At 46.7% G+C, this 26,696-nt stretch overlaps 1 protein-coding gene across 2 annotated transcripts in view; it reads left to right on the top strand.

Annotated features, from left to right (window-relative positions):
- TYK2 (tyrosine kinase 2) overlaps positions 1-26,696 on the top strand; it is an 841,948-nt gene that overhangs the window by 595,094 nt on the left and 220,158 nt on the right. For both annotated transcript variants that reach the window (XM_086959057.1, XM_086959053.1), the window contains exon 12: positions 2,496-2,666. In XM_086959057.1, the coding sequence (XP_086815183.1) occupies positions 2,496-2,666 (171 nt within the window). The remainder of the gene's footprint in view (positions 1-2,495; positions 2,667-26,696) is intronic.

The following is a 26,696-nucleotide window of genomic DNA, read 5'->3' as shown; positions in this document are numbered from 1 at the left end:
CCGGGTCTCCGCCAGCCGGTCAAGCAAAGCCGAGGTGAGGGGCACCTTCAACCCTGGCCAGAACGACGAAATCTCTCCAAGCATGACCATCTCCGCGGATACATTGCAGGCAGAACAAAGGAGCAAGATGGCCGCTCTCGACATGGAAGGAGCAGCAGAGAAGAAGACGAGTGTTCCCAGTCTCCAACAAATTCAGCGGCCAAAATGACGAACCCCCCCTGCCATGCAGGATGACACTCACTCCAGCAACGTAGAAAGAAGGTTCCGAAGGCTAAACCCTCGAAGGGGGCAAACAACTGGGAGGGCGATAAACGGAGCTCTGATAGCAGTTGTTCAGGCAGAGTCACAGTTCCCGGAGTGAGGGGAGACTTTGTAGCAATAGCATTGTCGGTAGGGAGACACGCAACATTGTATCCAGGGACATCTCGATCTTCTGCTCGCACATGCAGCACATTGTATCCATTGTAGAAGCACACGTAGGCAGCAGGGAGACAGGCAGCCTCGGTCGCTTTGTGGAAAACGCAGCTTCATCGATCTTTCTCCCCAACTCTTGAGCATTGCGCCGCCATGTTGCCCGTAAGTCTGCAAGGGCATCAAGGATATCACCACAGGTCAGGTCACTCTGTAGCCCCAGCCGATCCGCTCTGCACAGTGTCGCATTCGGATCAGCCTCCGGCTCAAGTGCGAGCAGGTCCGTGCAAACTGGGGATGAGGGAGCAGCCCTCTGTCCATGCTGGAGGGCAGGCGCCATTGCCATCTTTTCCGCGGATCCACACTGGAGGGAGGGGGGCGGCTCCGTTATAAAAGAACCATCGTTCCAACACGAAAGGGCACGCGGCTATCAGTGCAGTGGGCCGTGCATAGTGAGAGCCCCCTCGTCTCCCGTGGGTACGGGTAGCCCACGACTGAAAGGACGCCGCAAGATGGAGTCCGCCCAAGTTGGGAGCAGCGTAAAAGTGGAAAGTGCAGTACAAAAGGCTCCTGTCTCCCAAGCACACCCTCCTCAACCAACGGGAGTCGCACTACAAAGGACAGGATAAGCTCCGTCCATTCTCCGCAATCGGCACGCAGTCCCAAACACCGGTACATCCACAGCCCGTCCTACCGGCTAAGAGCAGCAGTGTCCAGCGGCGGCAATCGGCACAGGGTTCACGGGCAGCCCCGGTGATCGGCTAGTTCCACGAGTTTTCATCCAAAACGGCCGGCGGAGACCGCAAATGAACGCGACTATCATCAGCGCGTTCATGTCCTCATCTTAGCGCGGTGTAGGCAAGGATAGATTCCAGGATATCGATGCGAAGTCAGACGGCTCGGGGAGCCGGGCGCTCACACGTCCGTCCCGTCCGCCATCTTGGCTCCTCCTGTCGCCAGGTGGATTGTTAAATGTATCCAGATCTGTTATCAAAAAGCTAAGCGCACATTAACAGTTCCCCCTAGAGCGCATTCCACACGCAAGTTAGGGGCTTCCATGGCTTTCCTGGGTAATATTCCTCTAGAGGACATTTGTAAAGCAGCCACATGGACCACCATACATACATTTACCAAACACTACTGCGTAGAAGTACACTCCAAACAGCAAGCTGATGTAGGACTAGCTGTTCTCAGAACTCTTTCAGACTGCTGCAGCTGGCATGGGCACCCGCCGGTAAGGAGGTAACTCCTATTTATTCTATGCACAGATATGAATTCAGCAGCCCTCATGCCTCGAACGGAATATGCTACTTACCAGTATGCATCTGTTCTTGGCATGAAGGGCTGCTGACATTCATATCGCCCGCCCTCCTCCCCGGTGCCTGTCGCAGCTGCAGCTCTCAGAAGCATTTTCAGGCATGGTCATCACTTTCAGTATTACACTCCATCTCTGCCACAATGGCGAAAAACAATCTGGGGATGGAGAGGATGCCCATGCGCACTGTAGTCCAAGGGAGGAGCCACCTATCTCGTGATACTTCGAAGACTCTTCCAGGACAACAATGTGCAATCATCCGGACCCAACACTAGGCGGCGATCTATGCACAGATATGAATGTCAGCAGCCCTTCATGCCAAGAACAGATGCATACTGGTAAGTAGCATATTCCTTGCCATCTCTTGCAAAAACTACTTATCTAGGTAATCTTGGTGAAAAATATCCACAGTTTTCTATTTGAAGAGTTAAGCATGAACTAAGTGACAGAAAACTTTTATTTAACACTTTTTCTGCACTTTTTGTGAACGTTCATATATTGTCAGTCAATATGGTAAAACAGTGTTTTTGACAACGTGTACCTATAAGTTTGAGTGGGTTTGTTGTGTATGCATTCTTAACTGCCATAATGTTTTTTGTTAGTTTGTGTCATTTGTGTTCTGTACTAGAGCTTTAATACGCAACAAGTAAGTTAAATAAACAGACCTCAGATCAGCAGTTTGTATTAGATCCGTCTTCGGTCATTACTAAGCACACCAATCAGCTGATTGACAGCAGTTTTATTCCTGTCTTTGTGTTTTAATCCTTAGGTTGCTCATCTGGGGCAGGGCACTCGAACTAACATTTATGATGGATTTCTTCATGTTTTGGAGGTTGGTGATGAGGAAACTGAGTACTTTTCCACCGAGCAGAACAACAACAGTCGTGACTTGAGGGTGGTTTTGAAGATTCTTGACCCAAGCCACCGGGACATTGCACTAGTGAGTCGAAACAGTTGCACGTTGTAATTCTGTATCTGAAAGAAGGCAAATACAGTGCTGCTAAAACAGATTCACCCCTAGGTTTAGTCTGCAGTCTTTTATGAAACTCATAAATATGGGCTTCCCAAACAATCCCTTAGCTTGAGTCTTTGTCTAGGGATTGGTCCGGAAGTTTGCTGCTGTTCATGAGTGATGGAATGAATTGTTTCATTGTGTCATTATAGCATATTGCCAGAGAATGTTGAAACAGATCAACTGCTATTGGCTATGGATGGTATTGACAGTTCTCCAGTATTGGATCTTTTATAGATTCATCTGCTTGAATTGTTCCCTGTTGTCGAAGTAGAAGTCCCACTGTGCATATAGAGCAGTAAGTAAAACTTAAACATTGAAGTTAATGTAGAAAAAACATTCACTTTAATAGCTTTTTATAGCCATTCGACATGGCCCAAAGCCCATCCAATCCGGTGACAGAACTGTTTAGAACCCTAACCACAGAGGCTACAGGCTCTCAGATTTTCTACTGCATGTTGTGTGATATCTCTTCTCGAGTTCTGCTCAGTATTTTTTATTTCTGGCCTTCTAGATGGAAATTCTTTTCTTCAGAAACCGTGTGTTCGAGGCACATAAGCTGCAGATTACACACTGTGCATAAATCGCCACCTAGTGTTGGGCCCGGATGCTTGCAGTTTATTTTTGTTCTAGAAAGTCTTTGGAAGTCACAGGATATAATATCCGAAAAAATATCTGAACAGTTAATCGAATCAAACACTCAACAAGGTAATCTAGCAGAGCCAGGATAGCCAGAAGTGCCAGAAGAACCCAGAAAAGCCGCTTTAGAGACACATAACACCAACAATGTCCAAAAACCAAAAGCTGGGCAACGACGACCTGAAACTAGAGGGTCCAAGGCTAAAGAGAACCCCGATGAGAAAAGCAACGCTAGTAGTAGCAATGTGGAGAAAAATAAAAATAAGGACAAACACAAAAATAAAGCGACGGAAAAAAACACAGACAAGGCCTCTGATAAAAAACCGGAAAAAAACATTGATAAAGATAACGACAAAGACAAGAACAAAAATGAAGGTAATGATAAAGTAAAGGAAAAGGACAGAGTAATCCTAATAAAAGAACAAAGCGACGACAATGAGAATCTGGAGTTGATAGCCAAAAAGGCAAGGAGGTTGCAAAATATAAAAAAATCTGAAAGCAGCAGCCAAAAACACAGGTCAGCAGGTAGGCTCCCAGCCCAGGATCTAATATTTTTACGCCATTATTCAAGGAAGGGCAGAACAAACTGACAGCAAACTCAAACGCAAATACGAGTAAAAACACTATCTCATGTGCAAATACAAGTGATGCGACTGAATCTTTGCCTATACTTTCGACTGAACCCCTGAAAGTTGAACACTCTTCCGCAAGGCCCCTGGTACAAACATCTAGCGATGGTGGCGAACTATACCCTGAGCCAAAAGTATCCGCCATAGATGCGGACTATGACTCAGACATCTATGAGACAGGAGTATCTAATTCTAGTGCGACAACTGATTCAAGCGAGGCAGGAGAGGAAGATAATCCAACTGAAAGAAGCTCAAGCCTCAAACTGGTAGAAGCAATGCTGGAGGTCTCTGATACCATAGGCGAAGGGAAATCAGGGGCAGGGGGTCAAAATCCCACTCCCAAAAAGAAGCTGGAAAAAAAAAGAACTAGACATAGAAGACACAGTAAACTATCATATGATGAAACGACTGACCCTGGGAGTAATACGGAACATGCTAAAGAAAGACCTAACCATACCCAGAACGACTCACTATTTAAAAAGCCCATAGAATCTGAATCAGACATGTGTTCTAATTGGGCTCCATTGGAAATGGCGTCAGCACAAAATGGAAAGTACAGTGACAGACATGAAAATACAAGTGAGCCATCTCTGAGCGAAGTACTTAATTCCATCAAACTTTTCCATAAGGATGTCAAAATGGACAGCAACAGGAATCATGCTGCTATACAAAAACTCCAAGATGCTGTACAAAAAGTAGACCAAACTTGCTCCGAAATATCTAACCGAATGGCCTCTGTCGAAACCCGTACTGAAAATCTCGAGCTCGATGTCACAAAACTCCAAACTCAGGAAAAAGAACATGAAGGTGTTATTAAAGACCTGATGCAAAAGGTTGAAGACCTTGAGAACAGAGGCAGGAGAAACAATCTGCGCTTTCTCAGAATTCCCGAGGGCACAGAGGGAAATGATCCAAGGGGCTTCATGGCTGACCTTCTGAAAACATCTTTTCCCGAACTCCAAACTTGGAACCTGAATAAATAGATCCAACGCGCACATCGCTTTCCCTTGGTACTCCCCAAACGTAACCATCAAACCCCACAGTACCCGAGGGCCATGTTGGTCAACTTCGGAAATTTCATCTTAAGGGAAAAAATTTATGATATTGCCAGACCGTCAAATAAAACAGAATTCAAGGGATTTACTTTCTTTGTACGCCCCGACTTCGCTCACGCGACAGTAGAACGCAGATGGCGAATGAGAAAACTATTCGCCCCAATTGAACAGACTGGAGCTACAGTATACCTACAAAACCCGGCGCGTCTGAAAATCATCTATAAAGGAACAATTAAAACTTTCACAAGTGAGATCCAGGCTGAGGCCTATCTAAAAGAAATTACTGAGAAAAGCAAGCAGAACACCGGAAAATAACAAAAGGCATTCTGTAACGGTCTTAACCATCACAGCATTACAATTTATTGAACATATATGCCAGCGGATTACACACTGGCAGTTCATTGGAGGGGAAAATAAATAAATAAATAAATAAACGAAAATAAACAAAAAGATATGACCAAGATAAAGAAGGAGAGCATCTCAATTCTGTAAAAATTTGGGTTAGGATGACAACAAAGTGAAGTAACTTATATGTAGTCTATGTACCCAAAATGTATATATTCTTGATTAGGCCACGGTGCATGCGTGCTGGGACGTTCAGTCCCTGCCGACGGCCACACCTGGGCGCCCTATGACCCAGGACGTCTCGCAGGGAGAGGGGGGGGAGGTTAGGGGGAGGGGAGGGGAGGCGGGGGGAGAAAAGTGGGGGAGGGGGGAAACAGTTAAAAGAAACTCAAAAAACAGAACCAGAGTCAATTCAAGTCTTACTTTTTATTTTCAATCAATATTACTCTTACGGTATAGGGCAATCAAAATCAAGTCAGATCAAACACACTATCAATATGAACTGAGGGCACTGGCTGATTATGGCTCGCTAAACATAGGACCATGGGGAAGTTAACTATACGAACTTGGAATGTTTCAGGACTCTTAGATAGTGATAAACGCCAACGGCTGGGAGAGATAATCTACCGAAACCCAGCAGATATCATCTGCCTTCAAGAAACACACCTGCCCTGGCTGAAAAGACACCTTCTTAAAATCAGAGGATACAATTTATTAGCATGTACCACACAAACCTCCAATATTAGGGGGGTAGCAGTGCTTGCTAAAACTTTTCTGGGACAGGCCACTCATAAAATAGTAGACACTCATGGCAGATGGGTAATTATCAAACTAGGCATTGGTATGACTATCTGCTCTATCTATGGTCCGATGATCCGACTATATTTGAGACACTTGAGCTCGAGCTAGCACCTATGTATGTATGTATGTATGTATGTATAAAACATTTTGTAACGCGCTCCGTTACGTGGGACTATCCTGGCGCGGGTTTGGGAGAGACGGGTACACTGAACAGCAAAAAGAAAGACAGCTTAGATTACACTCTTGAATAGATGGGTTTTCAGATTTTTCTTGAATAACGTCACAGTTTGCATAGAGCGAAGCTGGAGAGGAAGAGCATTCCAGGCCCGAGCCACGATCACGGAGATCGACTGACCGCCGAGTCTGGCTCGTTTAAAGCGGGGAAGAGACAATTTAAACAGAGTAGATGATCTGAGGGTGCGGGCGGGGGCATAGCAAATGAATCTCTTTCTTAGATACAGGGGGCCTTGATCATGAATAGCTCGAAACGCAAGCACCAGGGATTTGAACAGAATGCGCTGTGCAACGGGAAGCCAGTGAAGAGTGTGAAGATCAGAGCGCACACTCTTCCATCTCGGGATGTTAAATAGAAGACGGACAGCAGCATTCTGAATAATTTGCAGACGTTTCACCAGGTAGGCCGGAATGCCACTGAACAGTGCATTCGCGTAATCCAGCCTTGCCAGTATGAGAGCTCGAGCAACCGTCTCCTTGGCATCCCTTGGGAGCAAAGGGAAGAATTTGCGAAGCATTCTCAGCGTGGCAAAGCAGGTACCCGTAAGCTTCTTAATATGGTCCTCAAATCTAAGGTCCTCTGAAAACCAGATGCCAAGGTTTTTCGCAGGTCTCCCCATCTCTTTCGGGCTGGGAATGTTTGGGGGCCACAGCGTCTTCCTGAACAAGGGGGGAAAGGAACCATAAAAGAGCACCTCGGATTTGTCCTCATTGCACTTCAGCTGGGCCTGAGTTAACCAGCGAAATACAGAGGACAAACACAGATGGACTTCCGACGTATCCAGATTATCATCTGGCCAGGTAAACAGTAGTTGGGTATCATCTGCATACCCTATAATCTTAGCCCCGTACTGTTCCGCTAGATAAACCAGGGGGGTGATGTAAATGTTGAACAGTAGGGGACTAAGAGTAGATCCCTGAGGGACCCCTGGGAGAAGTGGTTTGGGCTCAGAGGCGTGGGGTGGCATCCAGACCTGCTGTGTCCTATCGGAGAGGAAAGAGGACAACCAGGCCAGAACAACCCCCCCAATACCAAGAGCAGACAGCCTGGCGAGGAGGAGCTCGTAGGGGACGGTGTCGAACGCGGCAGAGAGGTCCAATAGGATCAGGACCGCTCTGCCGCCTCCGTCTAAACACTCCCGAATTTCCTCAGACATCTCCACCAGCGCAGTCTCAGTGCTGTAGGCCGCCCTAAAGCCCGATTGGGCAGGATGGAGGGCACTAAATGATTCTACAAAACTCTCCAATTGCTGAAGAACCACTTTCTCACAGATTTTAGCAAGTGCTGGCAAAAGGGATATGGGACGATAGTTCCCGGGGACCGAGACGTCCAGTCCCGGTTTTTTCAGGAGCGGCAGAAGTTTGGCTCGTTTCCAGTCGAGAGGCACTTTGCCTAAAGCCAAGGAGAGGTTCACTATCTGCGTGATCTCACTACTGACCGTTTCCGCCACCTCTGAAAGCACACGGGCTGGGCATGGGTCAGCGGGGGAACCGGATTTCAGGGATTGGAGAAGAGGCAGAACAATATCCTCCTCAACTTGCACAAAGTGCGTAAGCTGCTGTTCGGAGTGGGGGCATGCTGTAGGACCCGCGTCAGCCGCCAAGCAGTCCGCAGGCAGAGCCGCTAGTAGGTCCTGCTGAATCTTGGCTATTTTGCTAATAAAGAAGGTGGTCAGGTCTTCGCACCATTGCGCAGAGGACGGAAGAGTGACAGCATCAGCAACAGGGGATACAAAGCTCCTAACAATAGAAAAGATCTCTCTACTATTGTTATCAGCTTTAGCGATACGCCCTGCATAGTAGTTCCCTTTAGCAACCTTAATGGCTGCGTAATAGTCTTTTTGGGCTAAACGTAGTGCAGATTTGGCCTCAGAGCAATACCCACATCTCCACGCTCGTTCTAGTTTTTTGCAGCCTAGTTTCATCTCCCTCAGCTCAGGGGAGAACCAGGGTTGGGAGGGAGAGTGCCGGTGTCTAGACACGGTGGTGTGTTTAGTAGATACAGTAGCCGCCTGCAACACCCACTCATTGAACCCGCAGACCGCCTCATCTAGGAGCCTCGAAGATCTTGGGCGGGCTCCTGACAGGGCCTGTTTAAACGCAGGCAAGTTGATCTTTTGGGTGTGGCGCATGGGGGGTGTTACACCGGATTCCACCATTTCCCACGCGAACCTAACCAGATCATGATCGGACCAGGTTATTTTTTCAACGTTAACAGTCTGAATGGGGAAGTTGGAGCAAACTAGATCAAGCAAATGGCCTCCCGTATGCGTCGGGGAAGTCACCCATTGCTTGAGCTGTGCGAGGTCGAGAATTTCACCAAGCCTATGGGCTTCAGGTGAGTCAGGAACATCCATATGAATATTTAGGTCGCCGACCAGAAGAAATTTAGGAAAACTTAAGGCCCGCGGCACTATGTATTCTTCTAGAGAGTCGAGAAAGTGATTAGCCTGGCCTGGGGGCCTGTAGATCAGGGACCCTCCTAAAGTGAAGTGGGGGGAAATTGTTATGGAAAAGTGAAGAACCTCGCCCCCAGCATTCGCAGCCGGTGGCTCAGAGGCGAAATGCCACTCATCCTTGAAAATGACGGCTAGTCCGCCCCCTCTTCCCAGGGGTCTGTCTACCCTAGCAATCTTGAAACCTCTAGGGACAGCAAGTTCCACGCTGGGAGCGGATGTGCTGGTCATCCACGTCTCCGTGACGAACAGCACCTCCAACTGGCCATCCACTAGTAATTCGAAAACATCTGCGGCATGTCTCACCACGGATCTAGCATTAATCAGACCCGCCCTAATGGCAGTAACTGCGGCGTGAATTACTGGACGTGGGGGTAGAGAAGGCTGGGGAAGAAAGCCACAGCTAGGGCACTTCACCAGAACACAGTCTGGGTCTGCGCGCAAACAAGGCAATCTACCACCGGGGGAGGCAAGACTCATGAGATCGTGACGAGAATACTTGCGTGTCTCAGAGCTGGCCTTCCCGGGGGGTCGCCGAGCAGAGTGGCTGGCCCTGGGCCCGTCCGAGGCACGGACGGGCACAGACGGGCCCTCCTTTGGCGCTCCTTTGGCGCTCCTTTGGCGCTCCTTCGGCGCGCAGACGGCGCGCCCGCTGCGCGCGACCGCTGCACGCCCTATGGGATATCATTATTTATCGCCCAAGCCCCTCCCCGAGCAGGACCGCTACCTCCCGACCAGCCAGGGACCGGGCCTCACTAAAGATGGCGCCGCCCGACCTGGCCCTCCACTACAATCGGCACAGAGCAGCCGCGGTGGAACAAGGCACAGGGGAACCGGGAATCAGCACAAGAGTTCAAAACAGGTACAGTTGTTTAAAAAACATACATTACAATTCTTAATCAATTGAATGTAGAAATCTGATATTAATTATAAAAATGCGCTAAAAAAAGAGCGTGCTGAAAAGCAAGTGGGCAGAAGAGAAAATCTCGCAGTCTGCCCATCTTTCCCCAGCGGAATCTCAGAGTGCTTGCCACCACCATGATCAACCACTTGAGATCGAGCTAGCACCTATACAGGGCCCACTTATATTATGTGGAGATCTAAACATATCACTAGGCCCTCGATTCAGTAGCCATACACATCCTCACTATATTGGCCGTAAGCCACGAGTCTTCAAAGCTCTTAGCAGACTTTGTGATAGCTTTGGGTTAACCAATGTATGGGACCTAAAAAACTACCCTGACCCTGGCTACACTTATTATTCCTTCCCCCATAGCAAATATGTCAGGATTGACTATCTATTTGCTACTAGTGATTTGGCTGACAATGCCACAATTTTAAAGGAATCTAAAATTATCTCAGACCATAATGCTCTAATTCTTACTATTGAACTTGGATCCATTAAAAGGGAACGTAGAATATGGACATTTGATAGGAAGCTGCTAGCCAACAAAGATTATATTACTCACATTACTAGCTGGGCCCAAGAGTTTTTTGATATAAACAGATATAGTGCCTCTAGGGTTGTTGTATGGGATATTTTTAAAGCGGCTCTAAGAGGCATAACTACGAGCTATCAAGCTAGAATACGGAAGCAAAACAATATGGGATATCATCAACAATTGGCTGATTTGACCAGAGCAGAGGAAGAGCACATGGCACAAATAGCTCAAGGCGAAAACGGGAAACTAGCTATGCACCGTCTGCTAGTGTTAAAAACTGAGCTTAACTCTGACCTGACTCAGAAAGCTGCTGAGACATATAAAACACACCGGAAAGAAGTGTACGAGAACGGGGAGAGAGTTGGCAAACATCTCGCACTACATACACGCCAGCAAATGTCCCATAATGCCATCACAAAGATACAATCACAAGGGCAGACGTTCACACAAACACCAGAAATAATCGGGGCATTTCAACAATACTATCAGACCCTCTACCAGGATGATAACAAAACCAGCAGGGCAGACGCAGACTTATTTTTGAAAGATCTTCTTGATCGACTTAAGATGATAATACCAGAGAAGAGATTGAGAAAGAAATTACCCTTATAGAAGTCCAGCTTGCTTTGTCTTCACTGGCTTTTGGGAAGGCGGCAGGCCCCGATAAAATACCTCTGGAACTATATAAAATTCTCAGTCATACCCCGGGCCCACTAATATATGATCTATGTTTAGTGATCCAATGGAGTGGTATCCCACCCACCTCATGGAGAGAAACAAATATAATTATCTTTCCAAAAAAGGGCAAACCTCATGATCAATTATCATCATATCGTCCAATTTCCCTAATCAATTCGGATTCCAAATTATACGCTAAAATAATGTCCATCCGGCTCGGACGGGTCGTCGAACATCTGGTCTCCTCGTGGCAGCACGGGTTTATTCCCGGCAAAGGTACGACCGACCATACTCGAAGAGCAATCTCCCTGTTTGATGTAATGTCTGCAACAGGAGGCCAGATGTCGATGATCCTTCTGGATGCCGAGAAAGCCTTTGACCGGGTGTTCTGGAACTTTTTATGGGCAGCCCTGACGCAGTATTATTTCGGCCCAAAATTCATCAAGTCTATAATGGCTATGTATTCTAAACCAATAGCAAAATTACAAATAATAGGCTCTGAATCAAGTATAATTAGAGTATCCAGAGGCACACGCCAAGGCTGTCCATGTTCTCCGATATTATTTGCCCTGTGTATAAACCCTTTGATTTTGAAACTTTTAGAGAACCCACTAATCACACCTATAGTTGTTAACAAATTTGAAACCAAAGTATTGGCCTATGCAGATGATATTGCGGTACTAACGCCTAATCCTTCCGTGGCAATATCAGAATTGGAGGCAGTAACGCAAGTCTATGGACGCTACTCTGGATATTCTCTGAATAAAGAAAAAACAATCATCCTATGTACCGATAACATTATTTGTAATGATCACAGGAAAACTGACACTGCTACATACCTTGGTGTTAGCATAAGCCCCGATGAAACACGAATCTCTCAACTCAATTATGAGCCATTACTAAACACTGTAAAGAAAGATCTAGATCGGGTTAATAGTCTACAGTTGTCAATAATTGGTAGAGGAAACTTTTTAAAAATGAATATCTTGCCAAGGGTGCTTTATCTTTTCCGGGCTATTCCATTGATACCAGAAGAAAAGATCCTCAAAATTCTAGACTCTATTATGTCCAAATTTATGTGGCAACAGGGCAAAACCAGAAGATCCTTGAAGCTTTTGTCACTACCACAGAACAAAGGTGGACTAGCTGTTCCAAACATTCTGCTATATCTCTGGGCTTCATTTCTCCAACAGATGGCTCCTCTACTTTATGAGAATCCTAGCTCAGATACTATGGAGGATGTACCTATCCCATCTATATACGAGCTATCCCTAGGGGAAAAAGCTAAAGGTCTTTTTCTAAGACAAGTAGAGAGAAGCTACTACAAGAAAAATAAATTCAAAGTTATCACGAATGCCTGGACAATCTGGTTAAGGATTACGAAATATATGCACATCCTAAAGCTTAACAGGTATTCTCCCCTATGGCATTCTAATCTTCTTCCCGAACTAGGGAGCGATGCTATCGCAAAGAAATGGCACTCTGTAGGAATTACCTCAGTTGGTGACCTTTTTGGTGCGAATGAGGCTTATACTTTTACTGATTTACAACAAAAATGTAATCTTCCAAATGGGCACTATTTTAAATATTTGCAGATTCATACTATGCTCAAACATAAGAACCCTAATATTAACTCTGAGAAAATTGAAATTATCGATACTATCGCTAAAAGAACAGCAAGAATAGGTACAATCTATGGTCAGCTACTGGATAAGATACAAGATGATCTAGAACATACAGAAATTGCGTGGGCAGACAGACTTGATAATCCGAATGTAGATATTGATATGAGTCTCTGCCTATCATCACGACTACTTATGTCAGCCAGTTTAATAGCCCAGATGTATAAGACTATCTATAATCTATACTATACTCCGGCCAAATTATATGCCTGGGGTAAAAGAGAGAACGATCACTGCCCCAGATGTCTTAAAGGCCCTGCAACGCTTATTCACATGTTCTGTGAATGCGACCAACTAACACTTATTAAAAAAATTATCTGTGAATTCTGGGAGGAAGTGTTTGGCCATAAAATACTCGACTCCCCTACTCTATATCTGCTAGGTACTGATAATACACTAAACCTGAGCAGGGAAGAAGAGGACATGCTTTTTATAAGCTCGGCAGTCCTCAGGGTAATACTAGCAGCACGGTGGAAAGACTCAGATCCACTGAGTTTTCAAATGTGGTTAGCACGCCTTCTCGGGGTCTTCAATCAGGAAAGTCCTATCTATGCCACTAGAGGGCCAAGATCCGCTATGCGTGGTATGGCGATCTGGCAACCCATTACTAATTGGAAAAGGAGGCTTAGCACAGTATGATTGTATGATAATGACTTACCCTAATATCTTGTTTTATATGCCTTTTTTTATTATTATTATTATTATTTTTTTTTTATTGTTTTCTTCATTTTTATTTCACTTTCTCTCTCAATATGAGAATGAAAACAAATCAAACATGAAAGCCATTGTTTATTGTATAATATTATTGTATTTTGAATACTTTTTCTTTTGTATGTACCTGTTTTATCTGGTTCTGAAAAATAAAATGTTAAAAAAAAAAGGAAGTCACAGGATAGTTGACTCCTCCTTTGGGTCATACTGCGCATGGGCATTGGCTCCAGCCCCAGATTGTTTTTTTCCGCCTCCGGGCTCAGATGTGTTTCCAGCGCTCCGTGTTGGAACCGATTTCCTTCGGCGCGCAATCCTCACCAGCTTCGACGGTATTGTTTTCGAACGCGTTTCCAGTCAACGCTACTCTTCAACTCCGAAGTCTTCGATTCCGGTCATCAACGAAGGCCTTCGGGCCCACCTAGGCCTCAACTTCAAGCTCATGGAAAGGAGGTCATTTAAAAAGTATCCTTAATGTGGGTCGAAGTTTCCCCACACAGACCTACATGAGGTGTGCTACCTTTGCCTCTCACCGGAGCACGAGGCCAGAGACTGTTCTGCTTGTGCCTCTTTCCGCTCCAAGAAGACGATCCGGGACCAACGAGCTCAAAGAACAATGACTCATTCATCAGATCCGATTCCAGACGACATCTTCCAAGAGGGCATTGGCTTCCCAGAACAACGTCATGGAGTCAACAGCAACTCAGAGGCTGAAGATTCCGAAGTCGAGGACATCACTCCAGCACAGCGGGTCGTAAGTAAGACCGCCGACCCCGACCCTTCCTCGACACATTCTAAAAAGGCTTCGGTCACACCCTCGGGTGCACACCGGGACACTGCTTCCACTGCCCCACCTTCGGGCTCGGCTAAGAAACTCCCTAAGCCTTCCTGCGACTCAGGCTCGAGTCTGCCTCCACACGGTGCCGGCGCACACCTATCGGCACCGAAAAAGACATCCTCATCGGCCTCTGCACTGGCATCGAAACAATCGGCGCCAAAGCCTACTGTTGGCCCCTCGGCACCGAAACCAAGATCGGACCCAAGCAAACCCGCTTCGGATCCGGAAAAACCATTGGATCCGAAACACCCATCGGAGCCGAAAAAATCATCGGAGCCGACAAAACCATCAGAGCCGAAGAAGGCTCATACTTTTCCAGCTAAAGACACTGCCAAACAACAAGCTTCAAAGACAAAAGAAGCTCCCAGCTCGGTGCCGAGAAAGCCCTCCACACCAAAATATCTGCCTCCTGCAGAGGACTTAATTCAGCCAGACCCTGCACAAAAGACTCTTGTTAAGGATCCAACCACTGGTTGATTAATTCTTAGTTCAAAAAAACGACCACTGGATACATCTACACCGGCTCCTCATCCAAAGAAGAAGGACATTGCTACCTCTCCTCTAAGGATTCCTTCTGCTCATCCTCCCCATCCTCCATCACCGCCTTCTCCCCTCCCACAGAACTCCACTACATCTTCTATCATTCCAGATGATGACAACAGGGATGATAGCTCTGACGACACAGGGGAGGGTGCAGATTGTGAGCCACAAGATCACTCTATTCCTCCGGGCTCACCTGACCCTTGGAATGATTATAATACCCCAGACGTCCCTAACGTCCCTCAAGATATAGATCCCTCTAGGCCATCCCTACCAGAAGACACTCTGGGATTTAATCAGCTAGTACACAGGGCTGCACAATACTATGGGGTTGACCTACATATTGACCCTGTAGAAGAAGACTTCCTATTCCTAGACCTTTCTTAATGCACAAAGGTCCTCCTCAATTTTACCCATGCTTAAGGGAGTTATTAAGCATGCTCCTGAAGTCTTCAAAGACCCAGTTAGAACTCGGGTCATCAACGCACGAATAGAGAAAAAGTATAAAGCTGCCCCTTCAGATCCAGCATAGATTAAAGGCCCAGTACTATTAGACTCTCTTGTTGTCTCTAATGCACACAAAAGAGCAAATTCACAAACATCAGGTGAAGCTCCCCCACCGGATAAAGAGTCTAAGCTCCTTGACGCATCCGGTAAAAGAACTGCGTATCAGGCAGAAAACATGTGGCGTATTGCCAATGCACAAGCATTATTGGCAAGATATGACAGGGCACATTACGATGAATTAGAATCATTAATGCAGCACCTCCCTAATAGATATAAAGACAGAGCAAATGAGCTTATCCTAGAAGGGAAAAATATTACAAACCCCTCTATTCATTGTGCACTAGATGCAGCAGACACTGCCTCCAGAGCAATTAATACCAGTGTTCTGTTGCATAGACACGCATGGGTACGCATTTCAGGGTTCAAACCTGAAGTCCAAGTGCCATACTTAACCAGCCCTTTGATGAGCAACACTTATTTGGACCTAATGTAGACGTATCCCTTGAAAAGATGGAAAAGGATACCGATACAGCCAAATCTATGGGAGCCCTGCAGTTGCAGGCTCCCAGACACTAATTTTGCCACTCATCTTAGAGGCACCACCAGGGTATACTCTTCAGAGACACCCTCTACCTCTTACAAAGCCCTCACACAGTCCACCTATAGTAGGGGCTACCAAAGGGGTGGTTACAGAGGTAACAACAATAAGGGCAGAGGTAAAAAAAAACTCCCGCTCTGCCTCCACCCCTGCCCAATGACTTCCTCCCCTTCCCCCGCCCCGTTCTACTCCTGTCGGGGGAAGACTACAACAATACCTACCAGATTGGAAAAACATCACATCAGACAGGTGGGTGTTACAAATAATTCAATCAGGTTACTGTCTCGAACTAACATCTACCCCCCCCCCCGACATACCACCCAAACAGCGCCAATGTCACAAGAACATTTGATACTGCTCAGACAGGAGGTTATATCCCTCCTGCAGAAAAATGCAATAGAAATAGTTCCACTGCATCAGCAAAACAAAGGAGTATACTCCCTGTATTTCTTAATTCCAAAGAAGGACGGATCTCTAAGGCCTATTCTAGACCTCAGACCCCTAAACCTGTACATATAATCAGACCACTTTCATACGGTCACACTCCAGCAGGTCCTTCCACTCCTTTTACAAAACGACTTCCTTGTCACTCGAGATCTCAAGGACGCCTACTTCCACATTCCTATCCACACAGCGCACAGAAAATATCTCAGATTTGTACTAGACGGTCAGCACTACCAATTCAAAGTACTACCATTCGGAGTAACAACAGCACCAAGGGTCTTTATCAAATGCCTAGCAGTAGTAGCAGCACACTTAAGAAGACAGCATATCCACGTCTTCCCATATCTAGACGACAGGCTCATGAAAGCCAGCTCATATAGCCAGTGTGTACAACACACAATCGCCCCACAATTCAACTGCTGCCAAGTCGCATCTGCAACCGTCACGTGTAACAACAATATCTCAGCGCTACATTAAACACCAAATTAACACTAGCATATCCCTCTCCAGCCAGGATAACAAGTGTACAAACTTTCCTAACAAAATTCAAACTGCAACACTCTCTTCCAGCTCAAGTGTTCAGGCAGCTCATAGGAATGATGGCATCTTGCATATTCATAGTACCTCACACAAGATTACAAATGTGTCCACTTCAAGAGTGCTTAACATGACAATGGAACCAGGCGCATGGTCAATTAACAGACCTAGTGTTGGTAGACAGCCGGACTCATCGTTCTCTGCAATGGTGGAGCACCAAAAACCTTTCAAAAGTCCGACTGTTTCTAGAGCCAGTTCCTCAAATAGTCATAACAGCGGACGCATCGCTCTCCGGCTGGGGAGCTCACCTACTGCATCACACCATGCAAGGCAGGTGGACACCGCAACAAAAGTTACTCCACATCAACCACTTGGAGTTACTAGCTGTATTTCTAGTCCTAAAAGCATTCCAAAAGCAAGTATTAAGCAAGGCTGTCTTAGTCCGCACAGACAATATGACAGCCATGTACTACATAAGCAAACCAGGGGGGACACACTCTCTGCAGCTCTCTCAGATAGCCCAGCAGATATGGAGATGGGCTATATCACTAAACATCTTCCTCTTAGCCCAACATGTTCCAGGAGTTCAAAACACAATAGCAGATCTGCTAAGTCGACAGACACAGCAGATCCACAAGTGGGAACTTCATCCGCAAGTTCTTCAATCGTTCTTTCAACTGTGGGGAGAACCTCAGATAGACCTCTTCGCCACCCACGAAAATGCAAAATGCCCAAACTGCGCCGCCAGATATCCACACCCGTGGTCCAAAGGCAATGCAATATGGATGAACTGGTCCGGAAAATTTGCGTACGCTTTTCCTCCTCTCCCACTACATCCGTTAGTAGTACGCAAACTACAGCAACATTCCCCAAGACTCATTCTAGTTGCTCCAACTTGGGCCAGACAACCGTTGTACACCACGCTGCTGCAACTCTCTGTGGTACCACACCAGAAAGTAAGCCTATCTCCACGCTTACGAACGCAGAACCATAGAGAGATCAGACACGCGGACCCAGCTCAGCTCAACCTAGCGATCTGGGTCCTGAAGTAATAGAGTTTGGTTACCTTAACCTACCTCCAGAATGTATGAATGTTATTAAAGAAGCTAGACGTCCCACCGCTAGAGCATGTTATGCAGCTAAGTGGAAACAGTTTGTAATATATTGTCAAAATAACCACATCAATTCTTTATATGTGTCTATTCAACACATCATAGGATACCTATTACACCTTCAAAAGTGTCATTTAGCATACACGCCTATCAGACTGCACTTTACTGCCATTGCAGCATACCTACAAAATAGAGTCAAGTCAAGTCATCTCAATAAATTTGTATAGCGCGCTACATACCCAGAGGGTCTCAAGGCGCTTGAAGAAGGGTGGGGAATTACTTGTCAAATATCCACGTTTTAAGTTGCTTTCTGAATGCTAGGTGGTTCTGAGTAAGGCGAAGGTGAGTGGGAAGTGAGTTCCAGGTTTTAGCTGCCAGGTAGGAAAAGGATCTACCTCCCATGGTGGATTTGTTGATGCGAGGTACAGTGGCAAGGGCTTGGTTGGAGGATTGTAGCTGGCGGGAGGGTGTGTAGAAGGACAGTCGTGTGTTGAGGCATTCGGGTCCGATTTCGTAGAGTGCTTTGTGTGCGTGGGTTAGGAGCCGGAAAGTGATCCTCTTATTGACGGGGAGCCAGTGGAGGTTTTTCAGGTGGCCAGAGATGTGTTCTTTACGCGGGATGTCTAAAATGAGCCTGGCTGAAGCGTTCTGGATGCGTTGAAGTTTTTTCTGGATTTTTGCGGTGGTACCGGCGTAGAGGGTGTTTCCGTAGTCCAGTCGGCTCGTGACCAGAGCGTGAGTGACTGTTTTTCTAGTTTCGGTGGGGATCCAGCGAAATGTTTTTTTGAGCATGCGAAGAATGTTGAAGCAAGATGAAGAAACGGCGTTGACTTGTCTGTTCATCGAGAGTGAGGAATCCAGGATGACGCCCAGGTTCCGAGCATGGTCCGTCGGTATAGGTGCTTTTCCAAGGGCCTCTGGCCACCAAGAGTCATCCCAGGCGGAGGGGGAGGTGCCTAGGATGAGGACTTCTGTTTTGTCTGAGTTCAGTTTCAGACGGCTGTGCTTCATCCATTCGGCTACTTCTTTCATTCCTTCATGCAGGTTGGTTTTGGCAGTGTTAGGGTCTCTGGTGAGTGATAGGATCAGTTGAGTGTCGTCGGCGTAGGAGATGATGTTGAGGTTGTGTTGGCGTGTGATGACCGCGAGGGGGCTCATGTATACGTTGAAGAGGGTGTGGCTGAGTGAAGATCCTTGTGGTACGCCGCAGATGACTTCAGTGGCCTCTGACTTGAATGGTGGAAGGCGGACTCTCTGGGTTCTTCCGATGAGGAACGAGGTGATCCATTCCAGTGCTTTTCCATGGATTCCGACGTTTCTGAGGCGTTGTAAAAGGGTGCTATGACAGACTGTGTCGAAGGCTGCGGAGAGGTCGAGGAGGATGAGGGAGACTGTGTCTCCATTGTCCAGTAGAGTTCGAATGTCGTCTGTTCCTGCGATGAGGGCGGTTTCAGTGCTGTGCTTGGCTCGGAAGCCGGATTGTGAGGAGTCGAGGGATTTGTTGGTTTCGAGGAATGCGGCGAGCTGGTTGTTGACCGCTTTCTCGATGACTTTGGCCGGGAATGGAAGGAGTGAGATAGGGCGGTAGTTTTTGAGTTCGGTGGGGTCAGCTGTGGGTTTCTTCAGAAGGGCGCTGAGTTCGGCATGTTTCCAGCTTTCCGGGAAGGTTGCGGAGTTGAGGGAGCAGTTGATGACGTCTCGGAGGTGCGGTGCTATAATGGAGTCTGCTTTGTTAAAGATGTGGTGAGGGCATGGGTCTGTGGGGGATCCTGAGTGGATAGAGTTCATCAGACGGATGGTGTCCTCAGTGGAGATTGGCTTCCAGTCATTGAGGATGTTCAGGGGGAGTGGGGGTCCTGCAAGGGGTTGGGTGGGTTGGTCTTCGGGTCGGTTGTCGAAGCTGTTGTGGATGTCTGCAATTTTGTTGTGGAAGAATGAGGCTAGGGAGTCGCAGAGGGCTTGGGAGGGGGTGATGTCGTTGGAGTTGGCCGAAGGGTTGGTAAATTCCTTGACGATGTTGAATAATTCCTTGCTGTTGTGGGCGTTGTTATCTAGTCGGTCCTTGAAAGCGGCTTTCTTGGCATTCCAGATCAGTTGGTGGTGTATGCGGGTGGCGTTTTTGAAGGCGTCCTTGGTGCTGGTGGTTGGGTCTTTTTTCCAGGCCTTCTCAAGGGAGCGGCAGAGTTTCTTGGATTTCTTAAGATCATCGTTGAACCAGGAGACCTTCTTGCTGCCTAGTTTGATTTGTCGTTTTTTCAGTGGTGCTAAGATGTCGGCGCTGTTGGATAACCATTGGGTGAGGTTGGTGGCTGCTTGGTCTGGGTTTGAGGAGTGGGCGGGGGGGTTTTGAAGAAGCGATGAGGAGATCTGGTCGATGGTGATTTTGTTCCAGTTTCTCTGCAGAGTGGGTTGGGGGTGGTTGTTGGAAGTGGGCTTGTTGTAGGTAAAGTGAACTCAGCTGTGGTCAGTCCAAAGGAGAGCTGTGTTGTGGCTGAAGGAGACATGTTTGCTGGAGGTGAAGATAGGGTCGAGTGTGTGACCTGCGATGTGGGTGGGGGTAGTGACAAGTTGTTTAAGTCCGAGGTTGGCCAGGTTGTCCAAAAGGGTGGTGGTGTTGCGGTCGTTGTTCTTTTCAAGGTGAAAGTTGAGGTCTCCCAAAAGGATGTAATCCTCAGAGGGGAGCGCGTGTGGAGTGATGAAGTCCGTGATGTCTTCACTAAACTGTGCGCGGGGTCCTGGTGGCCTGTAAAGGAGGGTGCCTCGGAGTGTGGTCTTGGGGTCGATGTGGATCTGGAAGTGAAGGTGTTCAGAGTTGGCAAGATTGACGTCTGAGCTGGTTGAGATGCGGATGGATTTCTTATGGATGATAGCGATACCTCCTCCTGCATGGCCGGTACGGTCTTTGCGTATGATCTTATAGTCTTCCGGGATGGCAATGGTGATGTCTGTGGCTTAAGTGGCGTTCATCCATGTTTCTGTTAGGAAGGCGACGTCCGGAGAGATGGTGTCTAGTAGATTCCAGAGGTCAATGGCGTGCCTGTGGACCGATCGGGTGTTGAGCAGGATGCATTGTAGGTGGTTGGGGTCGGATATCTGTTGTGTGTTCGTAGATGAGGAGTTGTTCTTGGTGCCGTCGAACTTGCAGGAGTTGCAGGAAAAGGGTCCATGGGTGTGTCCAGGAGCAGCTTGGACGCAGTTGAGGGAACGGCCGGGGTTGAGGGCTAGGAGGGTGGTGGCATCGTAAGTAATGCGGGAGGGGTGGACTTTACGAGGACCAGGGGCTCTGGCGCTGGGCGCGGTCCAGGCGCGGACGGGCGTAGACGGGCTTACCTTTGGCGCACCTTCGGCGTGGCCGTAGCGCGTGGACGCTGCGCGAGCGGACATCTGCCATAAATGGAGAGAGGAGGGGGCGGAGCGTGGGAGGGGCAGCAGCTGGGAGGCGGTAGCAGGGAGGAGGGGCGGGCCAGGGAACACACAAACAAGATGGAGGGTCAAAGGGAGAGTAAGGCAGGGGCAGCAGATGCACCACGGCACCGGGGGCACAAACCAGTTCCCAGCGTGATGCAAATTAAATAAATAAATACAGCGCGAGTCAAATTTAATAAATAAATCACAGCGCGAGGTAAATTAAATAAATAAATCACAGCGCGAGGTAAATTAAATAAATAAATCACAGCGCGAGGTAAATTAAATAAATAAATCACAGCGCGAGGTAAATTAAATAAATAAAAGCAGTTACAAATCTGCAGTCTCGATACGGTACCACCAGCAAGCCAGATCGTGAACAGGAGCTGGGATCAGGGAGCGTGGGGGGAGCGACCGTGCTGGATCAGGTCTCTTTTTAGAGTGCCTGCCATAAAGGCTTTTAAGGAAGGACTCAAAAGAATAATCCCTCCCAGAACACCACCTTCACCAGTGTGGAACTTAAACATTGTTCTCACACGGTTGATGGGACCTCCCTTTGAACAGTTACATAAATGTGAATTGCAATTCCTAACTTGGAAAGTAGCTTTCGTAGTAGCTATTACTTCTCTCAGAAGAGTTGGTGAACTACAAGCATTCACCATTCAAGAACCTTTCTTGCAAATGCACCATAATAAAGTGGTTCTAATTCTAAATTCCTTCCAAAAGACATCAGTCTGTTGAGCTGCCCGTATTTTTCTTGCAGCCACAAACAGTCGCAGAAAGAGCTCTTCACACCTGAGATGTCAAAAGAGCATTGCTTTCCTACATTGAAAGGACACAAACTTTTCGTAAAACTAAACTACTTTTTGTGTCTTTTTCACCACCACATAAAGCTAACCCCATATCAAAATCTGCGATAGCTAGGTAGATTGTCAAATGCATACAAATCTGTTACCACAAAGCTAAACGTACGCTATCTATTCCTCCTAAAGCCCATTCTACAAGGAAAATTGGGGCTTCAATGGCATTTTTAGGGAACATTCCCCTAGACGATATATGCAAAGCAGCTACATGGTCTACACCGCACACATTCACAAAACACTATTGTGTAGATGTGCAAACTAAACAACAAGCCACTGTGGGCCAGGCTGTACTAAAAACTCAGTTTCAAACAACTGCAACAGATACTGGTGGTCACCGCTAAAAGTGGGTACTGCTATACAATCTATGCACAGTGTGTAATCTGCAGCTCATATGCCTCGAACGGAAAATGCTACTTACCAGTATGTATCTGTTCTTGGCATGTAGAGCTGCAGAGTTACACACGCCCACCCACCTCCCCTGCTACCTTTATCTATTCCAGTATTATCTTAATTAGATACAAATTACATGGACATCACTACTTTTCTTGGAAAACTCCATCACTTCCCTAATGGCGAAAAGCAATCATGGGATGGAGCCGATGCCTATGCGCAGAATGACCCAAAGGAGGAGTCACCTATCCTGTGACTTCCAAAGACTTTCTAGAACAAAAACAAACTGCAAACATCCGGGCCCAACACTAGGTGGCGATCCATGCACAGTGTGTAACTCTGCAGCTCTACATGCCAAGAACAGATGCATACTGGTAAGTAGCATTTTCCTTAAAAAGATCTTCTCTTCACCTAGACAACATGTCTTCAGCTAAAAGATCATTGTAGAGTCATTGTGAATCCTGTGGGAAGTCGCAGCTTCATTCGGATGATCCTCACAAAAAATGCATTTACTGCCTTCACTCAGACCATCAGGTGAGAGATTGTAAAATTTGCTGAACTTTCTCACAAAAGACTCTCAGGGACTGAGAATGTAGACTACTTCTGGGTTTCAGACTTTGAAAACTAAACAATACCCTCTACCTGATGAGAACAGTGATGCTTCTATTAAGACTGCCTCCTCAGAAAAGAGTGCAAGTACAAGAGGAAATGGACAGCCAGTGGATACAGGGTCCTGGCTCTTCGAACTATGTCATTAAGATCACACCCAAGATGATGCAAGCTTTGCGGTAGAGGACACTCACCCAAAACGTCTCCACCAGCCGTTCCTTCCTGGTCGACACCCTACAATATGTCATTACAACGGCTGCTTCCCTCAAAGGATGAGGAGCCTATCTATAAGGCTTGACGGTCAGAGGCAAACGGAACTCCCACCAAACGTCTCTGTGTATCAACCTTTTAGAGCTCAATGCAATCTTTCTAGCTCTAAAATTCTTCCTATCCAAGATTGCAGGAGCATCAGTTCTGATTCAGACTGACAACACTACAAGAATGCACTGCTTGAACAAACGAGGCATGAAAAGATCAACCGCACTGCCCTTGCAAGCTCAGCAAATATGGACCTGGGCAATTCAACACAATATAACTCTCAAAGCAGAACATGTTCCAGCCCTATCCAATGTGTTTGCAGACTCTTTAAGCAGAACCAGCTCAATATACCATGAGTGGGAGCTACAGCAACCAACTCTAGACAACCTCTTTCAACTTTGGGGCAAGCCAAGTCTAGATCTCTTTATGACCAACAAGGACAGCAAATGCCAATACTTCACCAGTTGGCGACCCCAAGTGGGATAATGGGGGAATACATTTTTGATCGAATGGTCAAAGATTTATGCCTTCGCCTTTCTTCCTATTCCATTAATCCAGAGAGTACTCAGAAAGATGAAGAAAGAGTCCTGTTGGATCCTTCTCATAGCACCTAGGTGGCCCACCAATTTTGGTTTACAGAACTCTTCATCCTCTCGGAGCAGAAACACATTCAGTTGCAACCAATGGCAAATCTTTTAACAGTGAACCAGGGCCAGGCCCGTCATCACAATCTGACATCTCTTTGATTGTCAGCCTGACTCCTGAGTACCATGAGTTTGCGGCTTAGCCATCTCATCTGTTTGCTGGGAGGTCCTAGCCAATGCTAGAGCACAGTCCACAACTAAGACATACAAACTCAAGTGGAAACAATTTTGTATCTTTTCAAATTCAGAGATACATCCTGTCCATTCTTCAACAGAGCAGATAATTCCATACCTTCTTACCCAGGCAAAATCTGGCCTTGCTCACTCTTCCATCAAAGTGCATCTCGCAGCAATTGTCCGATTTAGACGAATCAGTCCTTCATCGTCTCTCTGCTCCTGAAGAACTATGAAACAGTTCCTTACGGGATTGTTTCAGTTGTTTACCCTAGTGAGGCTACCTCCTCCACTTTGGCATCTCTACCTTGTTGTATAACCGTAATGAGAGGCCCATTTGAGCCCATTCCCAAGGCACAGCTGAAATACATCTCTTGGAAGACAACTCTTCTTCTTGCGCTTACTTCAGCCAAACGAGTAAGTGACATCCAAACATTCACTAATAAACACCTTTCCTTCAATTTAAAAATGACTACGTAATTCTCCGAACTAATCCAAAGTTTAATCCTAAGGTTCCCTTTGCCTTTCATTTAAAGGAATCTGTCATCCTTTATATCTATCGGTATCAATAGGAGACTAGCTCTAGAGTGGATTAATCTGACACGGATATGGTAGATTAATATTAGTAATGTAGCGACTCAGTATTTTGCCAGATGGCAATGGCACCTGTTGGGTGTCTTTAGAAAGCCCTCACCCACCAACCTAGTTGGTGGCATGCTTCATCATCGGGCCCACCCAGTGACACCTAGCGTGTCCCGGGTGTGCTTCGACGCCTGATTACAGCGGAGCAGGTATGTCACTGTGTGTGCAGTGTGAGGTGCTAAGGTAAGTGAAGTTAAAACGGCTTGGCAGACGGTCCCTTGGGTGAGGATACTTTATTAAAAGGGCCTCCGCCAGCGGTTAAAAATAAGGCTGTGGGACGTTAGAGGCGGGTTACGACCTCCTACGTCCTAGAGTAGTCAACATGTTTCAGCCAGTGCCTTATATTAATCTGGCTTTCATCAGGACAATAAATATGTGTGGGTTAAAATTAGGGGTTGTGTAGTGTAGTCTATGTGTCTACACGCCCTAAAGTGTATCTAACTGTGAGACGGGGGACGTCTCACAGTTAGATACACTTTAGGGCGTGTAGACACATAGACTACACTACACAACCCCTAATTTTAACCCACACATATTTATTGTCCTGATGAAAGCCAGATTAATATAAGGCACTGGCTGAAACATGTTGACTACTCTAGGACGTAGGAGGTCGTAACCCGCCTCTAACGTCCCACAGCCTTATTTTTAACCGCTGGCGGAGGCCCTTTTAATAAAGTATCCTCACCCAAGGGACCGTCTGCCAAGCCGTTTTAACTTCACTTACCTTAGCACCTCACACTGCACACACAGTGACATACCTGCTCCGCTGTAATCAGGCGTCGAAGCACACCCGGGACACGCTAGGTGTCACTGGGTGGGCCCGATGATGAAGCATGCCACCAACTAGGTTGGTGGGTGAGGGCTTTCTAAAGACACCCAACAGGTGCCATTGCCATCTGGCAAAATACTGAGTCGCTACATTACTAATATTAATCTACCATATCCGTGTCAGATTAATCCACTCTAGAGCTAGTCTCCTATTGATACCGATACATATAAACCAGGGATCTGGGCTAGCTTTCTGGTCCTCTCTCTCTCTCTTGATTCTCGTTATCTGTCATCCTTTGACATTTTTCCAAATCTCAAACACCGGTGGAAAAGTCCTAACATTCAGTAGATGTCAAAAAAGGTCTTCAATTCTATATACATAAGACCGTCAGCATCAGCAGAGCCGACCAGCTATTGGTCGTGTATGGCAGTCTCAGGAAAGGATTTCCTGTTTCAAAGCAGACTATAGAGAGGTGACTCACTTCAGCCATACAGTTTTGCCATTAACAAGCAGGAAACCATTATCTGCAACAGCCCACTCTACCAGAGCGGTCTCTACATCAACAGCTCTGTTTGCTGATGTGCCCATACAACAGATTTGCAGAGCAGCGACCTGGTCCAGTAGGCACACTTTTACTCAGCCTTATTGCCTGGATGCCACAGAAAACTTGGATGCAGCTGTGGGACAAGTAGTTCTAAATCATTTATTCTAATAAGGTGAGCCTCTTTCTGCAATCCACCTTCCAATATGCTTGATTATATATGTATATGCATTTATTGGTATAATTTTGCCATACTATCCACTGCCTACTATTCTGATTCAAGCATGTGAATACTTGAGAAGAAAATAAGTTACTCACCTGCAACTGTGTTTCTCCAGTATTGGTATCTTTCATAGATTCACATGTGGCCCATCTGCCTCTCTATGGAGGCTCCCCTGAGTCTTGGTTCTCATTTGAG

This window comes from Lissotriton vulgaris, chromosome 1_1 (assembly GCF_964263255.1).
Source record: "Lissotriton vulgaris chromosome 1_1, aLisVul1.2, whole genome shotgun sequence".
Classification (NCBI taxonomy): domain Eukaryota; kingdom Metazoa; phylum Chordata; class Amphibia; order Caudata; family Salamandridae; genus Lissotriton; species Lissotriton vulgaris.
Note: the sequence above shows the minus strand (reverse complement) of the source record. Positions and strands in the feature narration are given on the sequence as shown.